Genomic DNA, 15,413 nt, shown 5'->3' on the forward strand with positions numbered 1-15,413 from the left:
TCTTGGTATTATTAGTAGAGGGGTTAAAGGAGAAGAAGTTTAAAGGAGGAAGGGTTTAAAGAAGAAGGGGTTTAAAAAAAGAAGGGTTTAAAGAAAAAGGGGTTTAAAGAAGAAGGGATTAAAGGAGAAAGGGTTCAGAGAAAAAGGGAAAGATTATAGGTAGTTAGATACTAGCTCTTAATATTAATAGAGGTATTAATAAAGGTATTAGTAGAGAGTAGTAAGATACTAGCTCTTGGTATTAATAGCAAAGTCGAAAAAATATAGAAGAAGAATAGAGGTTTTAAAATAAAGATAAAATAAAGTTATACTTTTATAAAAAAAAAAAAAGATACTAGTATAAGGTAATTATATTATTAAATTCCATATTTACTTTTACTATTTATTAAGGATATATATCTTTTAGGGAAAAGTATTACTTAGTATTTCTAGGAAATAATAATTTAATAATAATACTATTAAAAAAACTAAACCTAATATATTTAAGTATATTAAAATAAGGTAATTATTTTTATATTAAAAATTAAATTATAGTATTACTAGATATAAAGTTATTTTAGTTTATAGACTGGGCTATATATAGAGATCCGAGGATATTAAAGCTCACTTGAATTACTTATAAAATAGCTATATAAATAGCTAGTAATATAACGAGATAATATTACACCTTACCTAATTAGGTTAATAATAAAGCCCTTTACTATAGCGGATATATAATATCTGTTTTTTGAGGTATTATATAGCCAGAAAGGAAAGATATATAATTATATAATTCCCAGATTCTTGAAATTAACTAGAAATTAGTTAATTAGAAATAAGTAAATATTGCTTTTTATATTCCTAATTTAACTAGCTATTAGAGTAATAAGATTCTCAATATAACTAATTTAATAATACTAGGAAATCCAAATAGTCTCTTATTACTTATATACTTTTCCCTTACCTTTAATAAACTATAGAGAGCTCTTATTAATATTAGGCCTAGCTATCTCGAGAGATCCAAAGCCTTTACCCTAAGCTTCCTGGACTACTAGTACTACTAACCCCGAGCTTTTACCCTAGATCTCTTATATAGCTACCTAAAAGGCTCCCTATATAGTAGATATCAAGCTTTCGCTCTTATTCTACTAAATAACTAGCTTACTAAGCCCTTCCTTGTTTTGTACTATATAGTCGAGACTTTATTAAAGAGCCTCTATTATAAGCCTTACCTTCTCTTGCAAGTTCGTAATCTCTAAATTCTTTTTTATAAGACTATTAAGATACTTTAAACTTATAAATAATTATTTTCCCTTAATTGCCTTACCTTAAGAATCTCCTAAAAAAAAAGAGAGTATCTTTATATTTAGCTTCTTAAGATTCTTTATATAGATTTCGGCGAGACTTTATTTTTTAATTTTAAATTCCTCTCTTATAGCTTTTAAAAGCTATACTTTCTTATTAAGCCTATTTATATAGGTATTACTTTCTTTAATTACTATATCCCTCTCCTTTTCAAAGCCCTATTTTCGTACCTCAAATTACTTCTTTTTTCTCTTAAGGTCCGCTAGCCCCTTTTTTAATATATACTAATACCTATTAATATAATCTTTTATTATAGACTCCTTTAGCTACTTATATTATTTATTAAATACCTTATTAAAAGGCTCCTCGAAATTACTAGCTAGAGTAGGCTTAGTAGCTAGAGTGGGCTTATAGGCTAGAGTTTTAGTAGCTAGAGTAGGCTTACTAGCTAGAGTTTATAGAGACTTAAATTTCTTATAGTTCTTTTAATAAATAATACCAAGTTATTTACTAGTACTTTAATACTAATACTACTTCTTTTCAGATATATAATTATTTCTAATTATATTACTATTAGAGTTATTAGTATTAAGGGTTTTTAATAAGTTATTAGTATTAGGGGTTATTATTAAATTAACTATTAGCCCTTTATATAATTAATAATCCTATAGAGGCTACTTTTTTTTAATAAGAATAAGGAAGCAGAGTTTGGGCTCTTAATAATTTATATTAGGATATATATTCTTTATATATTTAAGAAACTATTCAAAAGTATAATTTTCTCTAAATAGAACCGGGAAGTCCGGAACTTTAGAGCAGGCAACCCTACTAGTAAGGTAGCTTATAGTCAGGCTTTAATCCTTAAGGTCAAATTTATAGTATTTAGCCCTTCTAATACCTTTCCAGATATTAGACTCTAGGAGGCAATTAAGTATCTAGCTACTAAGTCTTATAAACGTCTCGTAAGGGTCGAGAAAAAATAGGAGTTTTAAAGAAGTAGTCTGCTTAAACGGCTTCCCAGGGTAGCTAATATAGTAATAGATAGTTATTAATAAGCCTATTAGTAAAGGCTTATTAGCAGGATTATAGCTATATCTACTAGTTAGCCCTTCTTTATTATACTTTCTCTTATTATCTTCCTTTACTTTTAACTCTCGCTAACTATAAGCCTTAGTCAAAGTACTTCTCTGGAGCCTCGATTTCTTCTTCTTCTTCCTAGCAGAGGCGAGGTCGTCTTCCTATATACTATAAAGAATATCCCTAATAATAGTCCTTTAGAGACTTTTCCTCTTCTTCCTTACCCGCTTCTCCTTCCCCTTCTTCTCCCTCTCTTCCTTATCCTTTTGGAACTTGGCCTAATAGGTATACTAATTTCTAGTACTTACCTTTTTAGTACTATCGTCATTATCGTCCCTCTTATTATTCTTGGAAGGGCAAGAGGCGAGAGGCTTCGGCTTCGGCTTACGGGCCTTCTATAGATACTCCTCCTCTGAGGTGGATTTGGTCGGGCTTGAGGAGGGAAAGACAGTACTATAGCGGCTATAAAAAGGGCTAATACCCTTCTGCTTTTAGCACTTTTCGCAGTAGGCTATAGTATTATAATATATAAAGTCTTGGATAAGGCAGTTTTAAAGAGATTAGATTAAGAATAGAAGTAAAAGGGAGCAAAAATAGTAATCTAAAGAACAAGAATATAGTAGGAAAACCCCTCTCTATTAAAGAATTAGTAGGACTATCTGTCTCTATTTTGGGTATAGATCTATACCGAGTTATCCTATAGTATATCTTTACTTATTATTACCGGTTTCGGATATGCCTCTTACTAACTAGCGACTTTATATATATCCTTATTTATTACTACCAGTTTCGGATACACCTTCTGCCGGCCGGCCACTCCAAGTATATCCTCATTCGATACTACCGGTTTCGGGCACGCCTCCTATAAACCAGCGACTTTATATATCTTGACTTATTTTTGCCGGTTTCGGATACGCCTCCTACTAACTAGCCATTCCAAGTATATCCTCTGTAACTAATTCTCTAATCCGATATAATTCCGTCCTTCTATATATACCTTATATATGCAAAGCTAGTTATATATTAGTAAGAGCAGAGAGAAGGGGCAGAGGGGTATTACAGGTAGTAGTACGGGGCTAGTATAATCTTACAAGAACAATTCAGAAGTATCGTAGTTAATTATATTATAAATTATCTATACTTAGAAACATGATTTAATTACATATACGAGTCTTATAATGGATAGTAATAAAGGGACTTAAGTTAGGTGTGGTTGTGCCTGCAGAATGCGGTATTTTGGTTACGGGCGATTTTTGGTGGGGTGCGCACGTGCCACAAATCAGACATCAAAGGTCGAAAACCAGATTCGAAAATCGCTTGGTCTTCTGATCCTTATCGCTTTCCGTAGATACCTTACGATTCTGGCATCAATACCTATCGATACCAGAAATTAGGTATTACTGCCAAGCCTGCTTTCTAGCGTTTAAGCATAACAATTCCGATATCCTACTACTTCAAGAGTAATGGAGCAGGCGACTTGGTACTTGAATGTTCTCTGTGGGAGCTCTCGCCTGGTCCTTTTGTTGGATAAAGATTAATGTCAGATACTACTCTATCAACCCCTTCACACCTTGAAATACCCCGGCTGCAACCTGTCAAAAACACCCTCGGGATCATACTTCCTCTGAATCTTCTTCATCTTCCCTCGATTCTCCTCCCCATACCCCGCGAACACATCCTGCACCTCACTCGCATAATTCGGATACACCCATCTATGCAGCAGCCCTTCTTTCTCCAGCAAGACCATCGTCATCTCGGAAAGTCTAGCAACTGAAGCCTTGACTGCCTCGTCGTCTTCTGCTCTGTTCCATTGTGGGCAGATTGATAGTACTACAATCCACATTCGCGTCAGTATAACTTGTTCAGTGGAAGGGGAAGGGGAAGGGAAGTACCACAGATAGGACCGTCGTCATCAGAGAAGCCGAAAGGATTACCACCGTTTTTATTGTTTCCAACCCGCACGATCTCGGAGATGGGCTGCATGACGATCGTGGGAAACATGCCAGGCAGGTCCTTAACAGCCTCGATCTCCTCGAGGAAGAGGTCGAAGATTTGTTGGAACACTGTAGCGTTAAACCGCAGTGTGATCTCATGAAATATAAACCTTCCGGCACACATCAGCGTTCCATTTACTTTAAGTGGAGGTATTGAGTTGAGGGGAAAGGGGAGATATACCGAAAGCCAGGAACATTATACGGATCAAACTCCTGCACCATGGATCGCAAGCTCCGCACACTGGACGTGCTGTATGCTGGCTTCCCGATGGCTTGCAAGTCCAGCATAGCCAGTGGTTTTGAGCTGGGCGCAGGCTGCGCAGAATGCACGTGTAGCACATTGGCGGCTACCACACCTGGTGTTTGGAAATAGCTGAAAGCGAGGAAATACTGGAAGTAACTCTCATCACCCTTTTCGTTCAGGATCATGTCCTCAAGGGCCTCGATCATGGCGGTGCTTGTTGTGCTGCGTCCGAGGAGAGTGGCTACTTGTATCCCGAGCTGGCAGAGGGATTGAATTAGGTATCTGAGCGAGAATGAGAACGGTCGCTGGATGCCCAGGGTTGTGCGGCGGGCAAGCGGGTCAGAGAGGACGTGGATGTTGTTGCCTCCCCAGACGGGACCCAGTTCGTATGCTTCGAGATCAAAGGCAGTCACGATGCCGAAATTGCCTGCGCCGCCTCGAAGAGCCCAATACAAATCAGGATGAGACTCATAATTGACATTAGAGATAGACCCGTTGGCGAGCACGACCTGTGAGTTTTGAGTTCCTGTGCACCTTTCCGCGAGAAATCAGTGCACTTACCTCGTAGTTTCTGACGTTATCGGAGGCCCACCCATACTTACGCCCTAGAAACGATATTCCACCTACAGTTTTTGTCAGGTCCATGCCCGGTCATTCCCCACCTCGTCGCTCACTCACCACCAAGCAGAAATCCCCCAACACCAACATTACTAACCCTTCCACCCACAACCACCTTCCCCTTCTCCTCAAAAAACTCATATACCCTCCCCCACCTCTGTCCCGGGCCCACCCTCGCCGTCTGCCCATCCACACTCAACTCCAACGTATCCAAATGCTTCAAATCAATCGTAATTCCGCCATCAGCATTACTCGCCCCCTCAAACATCGCGTGACCACCCGACTTGATTGCAAAATGGCAATTATGCTTGGAAATGGTTTTCACAGCCGCTGAAACATCCCCCGGGGTCAAGGGGTGCACGACACATGCTGGTACTACGTCGCGCTGGCGATTGCAATGGAAGGAATCTTTGAAGTCGTCCGGTAGAGAGTTATAGTGCACTTTTTCAGATTCAAGGACGTTCACTAGCTCCATGCACTGAGGATGTTAGTACGTGTGTGATTGGAAAGAGGGAGAGGGATGGGACTTGCAGCATTGTGGCAGGCACTGGATGTCTGAATCCCGTGATCTGACTCTGAGATGGGGTGTTGTGCTTCATCGGCGAGCACTCCACTTCCGCCTTTCGCGGCAAGGAGCAAACCTAAGGCGATGTACCATTATAGAAGCATGGCTAAATATGGCTTGCATTGAAGAAAAGAAAAAAGAAAAGAAAAGGCATTTACTGATGAGAGGAGGTACAGCTTGAGGATATGCGGTGGAGACCTTGAAACCAGGGTTCTAGCGCTGACTGATTACCTGTCAGAGGTGTTCCTCAAAAACCAGTGAACCATACCACACACATGCTTGCATGTTCTTCTTGGTATCAAAACACGAATACGCTACCTCCTCTCTCATTCATAATCACAAATCCAATTCCTCGAACAACGCGAGTAATGCCCGAGAAGTCTAGTAAACGGCGAACGTTTAGGGCTGTAAAGGATAAGTTGACATTATTTGAGTTCTTCTAAGGACTGTTTGGTAATGTACGGTCGTATAGGGAACCAAGCATTTCACAGCGTCTCAGAAAACCAATCGGAACGCGGCCCTCGTTTCTGCACGATTGTTACAGTCACAGCTAACTGATATTAGACCGATCGCGAAACCCCACCAAAATTCGCCACTTTGCCCACTTTGCGGTGAAATATCACAACGCCCACAATGCGTGAACCGATCTAACGAATTGGAATCGAAATAAATAGTACAAGATCTAGCTTTTATACGATTCCAGGTAAGCTGAAAATAAGAGGTTCCTTTTCAGTCCACTCGTATATTGCTGTGACCGGAATTTAGCTCAAAAGTAAGCGAATTTTGGTGTACAAGTGAGGTGGCTATGGGCAAAAACGTCGCAGTTTACGGCCACCTAACTTTACGACCACGCGCCCTTAGAATTATCGTAATTGGTAAAATTAAGCGTAATGATCCAATGAAGAGCTATGCTCGGACAGTTTTACTGTAAAGGGGTCGTAATGTGGTTAGTTGCGAAAGTGTTATACCCGAGTTTTGGTGTAAAAAGGGGTTTCGCCTAACGAGCCTAGTGACATAAGTCTGTGTCGCACAGGGCAATTTGCTCACTAACGAGCCCTATAAGGAAATTTCAAACTTCTAAGCTTCGTGATAACTTCTCTAATTATTATTACACAATACACTTTAGCTTCTTCTTAATTAAAATCTCGAAGCACAAGTAATAATACAGGCTGGTTATTTAGGGGATTTCAAGTAAAGTGGGTGACTTTGGTGTTCCGAAGCCTAAAAAGTGCCCTGTGCGACACAGACTTATGTCACCAGGCTCGTAATATCAGTTGGCTAGTACTGTAGCGTAACCTCAGCCGAATCTTTAGCCCCTTCCCTCTCACAAAGGTACGTACGAAGGCGCGCCGAATTGAAAACAGTCCCTTTCGCTAAGCGAGAGTTTTGAAAATCATTCCCTCACCTTTAAAAAATCGTAATAAAACTCCCTAAAAGTTTAGAACTACGGAACCGTAACAAAAGATACTTCGACTTCTTTTCTATTACATAAAGGTAAATTTAAAGTATTTGGACCTGGTAGTGCTACGATGCGCAATTTTCAAAAACTAGAGATTTTGGTGTTCCTTGCCTTAGGCGAACATGGACGGATTTCAATTCGGTGCGCCTTCGTAGTCCATCGCCGCTCTGCTCAGGCGCTACTCATCGTCATCTTGCCCTCCACTCAGGTTGCTCAGTCAGATTCCTGCTCTCCATTCTATTAACCAATTATAATTTACGTACTATTGGGCTCTACCGTGCGAAAGTTGTCAACTCTACATAACTATGTTCAGGGTGACCAAGTTGCCAGCTAGTTCTAGAACGCTTGTGGCCTCACTTGTCTCAGCCCCTTTTACCACCCAGTGCATGTGATTCTCCTTACTCTCTTGTACATAGCTTCAACTTACCCAGTTTATTAGCTCTTTAATCTTTCCTTCCTGAAAGGCATCTAAAAGAAGTCGGCTCCCAGGGAGCCTAAAGAACCCCTCCCGAATAAATTCTTGAATCCCTCAGGGCAGATTTTCTTGCAACATGGAATTGTCTCGCGCTGCCTCCCAAATCTTTACACTTTCGTATGCCTTCTTCCACCAGACCCTTCTCCACCCGCCCTCCGAATTTGTGTGTACATTGCAAATTTTTGTTCTAACAGACTACTTCTTTCTATTATCTCAGGCTCTCAGCGATCGTTTCCTTTATTAAACATAGATAGGCCAATAGACTCTAAGAGTTTTGTTGAAAAGGCTCGACAAAGAGGGCCTGGGAAAAATACAATTCACATTAATAGTTCCGAAGTCCAAAGCCATCTCGAGCTCAAGACTCGAAGGTCCTATTAAAGGCAAAGAGCCAATTAGTATCAGTCCACAGTTCGTATCAAATTAATGCGTCACCATCACTGCATACTGCTAGGCAGTTCAACGCAATGTTCGTACCTTTCTTTATACTAAAGCTTACTTTCAAACCCCTTTTAAACTTACTCCTTTAGCAGAATCATCACATCTCTTCAACCTTCAAACCACAGCCATAAAATGCACTAAACCGCAGTGCTTCCCACAAACACGACTTGTACACTCGCGAACCTGGTTAAGAAAGTCAGCAAGCACCAACCTAAGCGAACAAAACAACGAACGCAGCAGTAGCAGCAAAAACCTCAATCCTCTTCCCCGTCGCCACCCAACTCAACACCAGCGAGAACAGCACCGTGAACAACGCCACGAGACCTAGCCGCGCCCACATGTTCTGCACGCAGTATAGCACAACGACAGCCAGGATCGGCAAGAGCGCCGAAACGACCGTCCCGATCGTGTCCGCTAGTCGCAGCACCGTCTCCTCTTGGTAATGATACAGCTGCCTCTCCACATCCGAAGGAGCTTTGAACCGCACATTGATGATGTTGTGGTAGTATTGCAGCAGGCGATTCTGCACGAGCCGCGCGAAGGAATCGTTGACCAAGTTGGGGGCAACGACGAGCAGGTCCTTCGGGTCGTCGCGCCAGAGGTTCCCGCCGAGGCCTTCGAGGGTGTGGTTTCCTTGACGGGGGTCGGCGAGCCAGGAGTTGAGGAAGGCGAGGTTGCCGGGATCGGGGGCCGAGAAGGCGGCGAGTTGCCGCTGCTGCAGGAGGCACTCGTCTAGCAAATTCAGTCTCTCTCGTACTTCATTTTAATAGTGTGGAAAGTGCGCACTGTACTCCTTTAATTTCCCCCTGATGGCAAGCATGGTATACCACTGAGCACATGACACGCCGCCATCTGGAACTCGGCTCAGGAAATACCAGTTTCGCGCGTGCAGCTTCCGTTCCCTATCCCCGGACTGGATATCTTCTAAAGTATAGTCTTTCAACTGCTGTTCGAGATCTACAAGTTCGGCCTGCAAATAAAGAAGGTTGCGGGCGTTAAGGACGGAGAAGCGCCGATAGATGCTCAGGATTGGGTATGTGCCCATAAGGCTGGCGAGTTGAGGGTAGCCTTCCATTTTTAGCAGCGTGGCTGGCAAAAGATTTCGTAGACCAGATTCTGATGAACAGTTAGAGCATTACGAAAGGGTTTGAGAGCAGAGTAAGGATGAGATGTATTTGAATGGAAAATGGTTGCAGCCTTCTCTGGTTGTCCGTTGGGCTGACTACTGCATGCATTCTTGCTGCAAGGTGATCCAGCCCCTGGAAGCCCCTGGCCAATCAACGCCCCCTCTCACCAAGCAGGCTTCTTAACAGGCTCGCCATGGGCAGATAGACTTGCTCAACGTTAAAGGAGTCTGGAGGGAAAATCGAGCTGCAATGTCGCTTTCAATGTTCGGATTGAGCGAGCTTCCTTGAATAAACGAACATTTCTTCCACTCCCCTATCTAAGAGGCTACTGCCATTACAAGCTGTCTCCAAAGCTCAAAGATGCGAAGAAACGCCAGATTGGCACTGGCCACACCGAAATGACAGGTACTCTGTAATGCAGGCATTCAAATTCGCACTCTCACGAGCCCAATGAAAATCCCATTCCGTCCGAGGCGCCCTTGCAAATGTTCCGAACCGCTTACCCCTCCATACGCCGTCGAAGCCTTGCAATTTATGATCGACTACCGCTTCCCCCTCCAGACTGCTGCCTCAATGCTTCTGCAGCTCTCAGCTCTCGTTCTCTTTGCTCATTCTGTTGGCGGTTTGCCTCTTTGGCTATCTCTAACCGCTCTTCCTCTTTTTCCTTCTCCTTCTTGATTTCCTCTGTCAAAGATTAGCATCAATCCAGCGTCAGTGGCGGCCTGGCATTTGTTTACTCACCTGGAGTCAATTTGCGCCCACGAATCATCATGATTGCCGCCAGACTGGTCGGTATCTTATCTGCCATGAAGGTGCGGTAGAATTTCTGATTCAGCAACATATCGAACCCACCTTGTATCATAGGTGTATGACAAAACTCCTCTTTAAATCGCTTACTTAGAAGAGACCCCTCCCCATGACCAGAGAATTCGATGCTGACATTCCCACCCAGCGGTTTCTCGCTTCCATCAAGAAAAACCATCTTGGCCCACGGCTCACCAGGGGTGGCATCCACGTATTCCACTATGTTGTCCGTGATCACGTTGGGCCCGGCATTCCCAGTATCAATCAGGACTTTCCCGAGTCTGTACTCTAAAGAACCCGGCTTGTAAATCCGAACCCTTTGCTCAAATCCATTGCCTCCACTCATTTCACGCCCTCGAGGGATTGCGCTCGGGTTATCTGTAATCTCTGTTGTGATAGGGCTCGGCCCGGTATTTCCAGGATCACCCACGACTGTCCCTGTTGTTGGCTGAGCTAGATCCTCCTGCGTGTGTTCTCGGGTTTGTTGCTCATCTCCATCGCCTCTCCTGTTCTCCTTCTGTCCATCTCGCACACCGGGGATTGCGTCTGGGTACTCCGTCGACTCTATTGGGATAGGGGCGGGCCCCGTATTAACAGAATCAGTAACGACTGACCCTTTTGTTGATCGAGCTGGATCTTCCAGCACCTGTTCTAGAGTTTTGACCTCAGGTCCATAATCTCCCCCAATGTCCTGCTTTCTTGCCCGTCGTCTTCGGAGCCAATGAGAAACAAATATCAAGCTACAGAGGGCACCTAACCCCAATAAGACGCCCATGACGATTGCTGCTATTGTGACTTCGCTGAGACCTTTCTCCTGAGGAGTATGTGCAGAGAAATCGGTCGTGGCGGAAGGGCTCGAAGAGGAAGATGTGGAGCTCGTGATGCTAGAAGTAGTCGTATTTGAGACAACGCCACTCTGGACCAGCATCCAGTTCGCGGTATAGGGATTGGCAGTTGTGCTGTTGACTAGAATCACGGCAACGTAGCCATCGTCAAGGCTCATAGAGACCATTGGATAGGGCTGCGTGTTTCCGTTGATCAACTCGAATGCGCCATCGATTGGGTTCTATAATGTGTTAATATCATGATTCGGATCTTCTGTATCTTTAATCACATTACTTACCACAGACCAATGTTGCATACGCCGCGCATCGTTTGCAAGACCCATAAACATAATCGTCGCCTGGTAAGTATTAATATCCATTCGATGGGTCCCTGGCCAGCCCTTGTTGTATATGTAGTATCCACCTTCCGTGTCCGACTCAAGTCGCCACAGAGCTGTGTCCTGTAACGGGGTGCATGATTCGAATCTAGTGGGATATGGGGAGGAGCCGTCGACACCCAACTCAGCATAGAGACAGTTCCCATCTCCTGCCTGCGCGGTGGTCATGGTGTACCACAAATTGGGATCCGGTGCATTCGAGGCTGGAAGGGTAGTATTTGCGCGTGGCGAGGGACGTGCCCGGGCACGGCCAAAGAAGACCAGGCACACCAGCGTCGGTAGGCTTTTCGAAAATATCGCCATCTCGTTGATGGAATGCTGAATGAGTGGAATTCTGGAGGAGTCGTAACGTGCATAGAAGCGAGGAAGCTTTCCAAATTTTGTCCACAAGTCGGAGATGAAATGTAAATCGACAGTTGACTGACGCTCCGAACAACAACACTCACTCAAAGCAGCGATTGACTATTGAACAAACGAGTGTGCGTGAAGGAAGGCGTCCCTACGAAGTATGTATAAGAGAGTAAAGAGAGTGGCAGAAGGCAGGAAAATGGCGGAGAGGGTAAGAGAAAAGGAGAACCAGCAGAGAGTGGATACTTTGACCACAATCTATCTGAAACAAAGTCAGAGTAGCAGGGAGATGATACGATCCACGGTCCCAACATCCGTCAGGCAGATGGTTCGCCACCATCCAACCCATCTCAGCGGCTCTCTTGCTGCTTCCGCTGCCAGGAATCGGGATGAAACGGCGCCCGATTGCGCAGCAATCGTACAACTCGTATTGGGAGGCTTCATTTGGCCCACGGCAGCAAGATGTTTTGCATCCCAAGCGCATGTCAGGAAAGCACTGCGCAGGTGCATCAGAGGATCAGAGGATCAGAGCATGCCATCAAAAGATGGAGGAATTCGTCGGTGAAGTTGATTGAAGGGGAGTTCTCCATTGCAGTCGACGTCGGGTTCTCTTCGCGAAGCAGCCTGAAGGCACTCGCTGCTACCGCGCGGTTGGGTTGGGATAGCAACGAGCTCAACCGCTTCCCGTGACCTCTCTGAGCCTCCCGTGCTCCGCTCCCGACATCTGTCTACAGTATGTGTTTGGAAGCGTGGAACATCAAAACCTCGACGTTTGGAAAACTGCGAATTTGACCCCCCAGCCCAACTCCGAGGACTACAGTGCCAGATTAATGGGTGGGGAAAGACGCAGTCCAGCTGTATCATTTCGCTGTGAGGGGAGGTCTCAGCAAGTACCATACGGGGCTTCACCAAGCGGTGGTTTTGGCCCCCGACTAGGACATCGAGGGGGTGTGATGCTAGCTGGCGTTCGAGCTGTTCGGAGAGCCTCTCCGCCACCCTCGCCATTCACGTCGTCTACTCCGTAAGCGAAGAGACCGTCAGGGAGCGAGTCGTCGATCCTGAGGGCAATCAGAAACGACTCACGAGCAAATTCTCGCGTTCGTGCCTTTCCACGCGCAACTCGCCGGGGCAGCCAATCACGGCCCGCAACTGGGCGCGTACTGTAGTGAAACGTGCCGGCCCGGACGACAAGGACCGGGGCGGTGGGGCAAGTAGCCAGAGCGAAAGTGCGTGCAGCTGGCTCGTGGGCTCGATGTCAGGCACCCTCTACTGCTTCTATAATCGCCTTGATCATGATATCCTTGGCCTCTAGCACTCCCGTTCCTTCCGAGCTTTAGAATCCGGAGGATGATGGCTCGGGCAAAGAAGGGGGACCTGACTACCGGATTTCGGTGGAACATATATCCGGTCATCAGGTGACACCCAAGATAGAACGTCTGTGCGTTCGAAACTGTTTGAAAGATTTTAGATAAACAGGACACCGATTTCGCTCCTTTCATCACAGAAACTCACTACTGCCTGCTAGTTAAGCTTTAAGCGGAATTTGAACTGGCTCGTCTGTTTCAAGGAATATCTAGCTAGGAAATACAGTGCTCAGCGTGTCACTAGCCACCCTATTCCGAGGATGAGAAATCCAAGTCGACCGGATGGCACTCGGTATCGTCTACGTAATACAGTCAGAGACCCAACAGAATTGGTAGCCACCTCCATAAACCCGGCGGATGTTTGCCCTAGATGCAAATCAATGACATCCACTCCAAAGGGACTGATGGAACTCGTATCAGAGCGCGGGTTCGAGCTCAACTATCTATCTGTTGTTCACGCCTCTGAGCAAGGCTGTCTATTTTGCAAGTTGCTCCGTGCAACGGTTATCCGCAAAACTAAATCCGTCGATCGGAAGAGGATGAGCCGCGATAGAGAGGCAACGGCCGGGAAAGACACATTTCTGACTTGCAAATTATACCTCAATGATAGATTTGAAGGAAAGAGGGCTTTACGGGATCTGAGTGGTGAGGAAGAAAGGGAGAAAGAGGAGCTGGAGAGATTTGGTGAAGTGTATCAGCTACTAAAAAGGGCTGATATAAGTTCTCGCATTTGGGTTTATTACTATGTTACAAAGGGCTTCCCGGCTCACGAAGTTGGGTCGATTGACATTTACGCACCAGAAGGTATGTCGGTCCATCTCACTGAAGTTGAAGACTGAGCTAATCGGGCCCAACACCAGGAGACCGATCAAGTGTATTTCTGCCTATACGAGCAGACCTGAACTACGCCCCAGAAAGCCTCCTCATGCACCGTATAAAAGACCAATTTCTCGAATGCCGTCTTAAACACAACAAGAAATGTTCCTTCAATGCAGACTCTTATCTCCCAACACGCATCATTGCTGTAGGTGCAAAAGATGAAACACCTTTTTTACATATCAGCAAAGCTTCAGAGAGAGCAAGTTATGTAGCGCTTAGCTATTGCTGGGGCGGGCCCCAAAAGGTAACCACAACAGTTGCAACACTGCAGTCGAGGATAAGTGGGTTAAATTTCGAAAGCCTGCCAAGAACTCTACAGGATGCTATCACCGTAACACGTCTACTCGGATTCAAATACCTTTGGGTTGATGCGCTATGTATTGTCCAAGACAGCACCACAGACAAAATCGCCGAAATCAACTCCATGGGAAACGTCTATAAGAACGCCACGATTACCATCGCAGCAGCAAATGCATCCAGTGTTAATGAAGGCTTCTTAGAAAAGGAAAACCCGCCAAACTGTGCACGCCTGCCGCTTAGTCTTCCGAGTGGGGATATGGGGGCTATTTCTTGCCACCCGACTTCCCATTCTTTGGACTCGGATGAAAATGTCTTGGGCACAAGAGCGTGGGCCTTGCAGGAACACTTGCTATCTCCACGACTCATTTATTTCGGAAATGATTATTTGGCCTGGAAATGTCTTACGACATGCATCTCTCTTGTTTCAGAATTGAGATTTGCTTCAGCGGAGATGCGATTGCCTAACAAGCTTTTTGATAACACCAACAACGAAATTTTGTCCAGAGACAAATTGGCATTGACATGGAAGAATGTTGTGGAGGATTATAGTGGGAGGGCTTTGACAGTCCCGGAAGATCGTCTGCCTGCTTTATCTGGTGTTGCTAGCGAGCTCCAACACTGCTTTCCTTCCCAGAACGCGTATTACGCTGGGATGTGGGAAATGATTTTGATAAGACAGATTGGATGGTTTAATCGAGAACACGAATCTAAAGCCTCAGGGTTGCGGGTTCCTATGGAAAGAAAAAGACAAGGTCCAACATGGTCATGGGTATCTCTCGACCATCCAGTTCGCTTCGTCGACGTGTATCACGAAGCGGCCATTATGATATCCTGCAAAATCGAACTAGCTATTCAAGGTGCCCCATTTGGAGAGGTTACTGGCGGTACTCTGACTTTGCGCGCTGTCATGGCTTCCCATCCTTGCTCAGGGCCGGAGGGACTCAGCAATAGAGCCACAATTACCATGGACGAGGATTCCCCTGCTGAGGACAGGGTTGCGATATATGTGTGTATCGGTAAAACCGTACAGAAAATGGGCGTTGGTTTAATTTTGCTTCCAGCAGAACTAGGCAATTTTAAGAGAATTGGTCAGATACGAGTTCCGGAGAAAGAGGAGGACAAGGTTTGGTCGAGAGATATAGAAATGCAGACTATTACAATTATATAAATTAAAATGTTATGGGAGCCCAGGTATTGGGACGGAGATGGCCTATC

General features: G+C 44.7%; 4 protein-coding genes across 4 annotated transcripts; 1 reads left to right on the plus strand and 3 right to left on the minus strand.

Moving 5' to 3' along the window:
* Nucleotides 1-3,925: 3,925 nt before the first annotated feature.
* K444DRAFT_589983 (FAD-binding domain-containing protein) lies at nucleotides 3,926-5,692 on the minus strand (the record flags this gene model as incomplete). Its single annotated transcript, XM_024878131.1, has 5 exons — nucleotides 3,926-4,191; nucleotides 4,254-4,465; nucleotides 4,537-5,108; nucleotides 5,161-5,222; nucleotides 5,278-5,692. 5 exons carry the CDS (start codon nucleotides 5,690-5,692, stop codon nucleotides 3,926-3,928), a joined length of 1,527 nt encoding a protein of 508 aa, XP_024736502.1.
* A 2,427-nt stretch (nucleotides 5,693-8,119) lies between these two features.
* Nucleotides 8,120-9,469, minus strand: K444DRAFT_561985 (uncharacterized protein). The gene is made up of 3 exons (XM_024876968.1): nucleotides 8,941-9,469; nucleotides 8,388-8,886; nucleotides 8,120-8,337 (listed from the first exon to the last, which is right to left on the minus strand). The coding sequence occupies exons 1-3, from the start codon at nucleotides 9,227-9,229 to the stop codon at nucleotides 8,292-8,294; spliced, it is 834 nt and encodes a 277-aa protein (XP_024736503.1). The 5' UTR covers nucleotides 9,230-9,469; the 3' UTR covers nucleotides 8,120-8,291.
* A 51-nt stretch (nucleotides 9,470-9,520) lies between these two features.
* K444DRAFT_663681 (uncharacterized protein) lies at nucleotides 9,521-11,859 on the minus strand. The gene is made up of 3 exons (XM_024886857.1): nucleotides 11,209-11,859; nucleotides 10,023-11,151; nucleotides 9,521-9,965 (listed from the first exon to the last, which is right to left on the minus strand). The coding sequence occupies exons 1-3, from the start codon at nucleotides 11,608-11,610 to the stop codon at nucleotides 9,814-9,816; spliced, it is 1,683 nt and encodes a 560-aa protein (XP_024736504.1). The 5' UTR covers nucleotides 11,611-11,859; the 3' UTR covers nucleotides 9,521-9,813.
* K444DRAFT_723248 (HET-domain-containing protein) lies at nucleotides 11,604-15,366 on the plus strand (the record flags this gene model as incomplete). The annotated part of the gene is made up of 5 exons (XM_024888585.1): nucleotides 11,604-12,212; nucleotides 12,543-12,881; nucleotides 13,071-13,093; nucleotides 13,181-13,823; nucleotides 13,934-15,366. The coding sequence occupies exons 1-5, from the start codon at nucleotides 11,816-11,818 to the stop codon at nucleotides 15,364-15,366; spliced, it is 2,835 nt and encodes a 944-aa protein (XP_024736505.1). The 5' UTR covers nucleotides 11,604-11,815.
* Nucleotides 15,367-15,413: the final 47 nt, after the last annotated feature.

This window comes from Hyaloscypha bicolor (genome assembly GCF_002865645.1).
Source record: "Hyaloscypha bicolor E unplaced genomic scaffold K444scaffold_83, whole genome shotgun sequence".
NCBI lineage: Eukaryota > Fungi > Ascomycota > Leotiomycetes > Helotiales > Hyaloscyphaceae > Hyaloscypha > Hyaloscypha bicolor.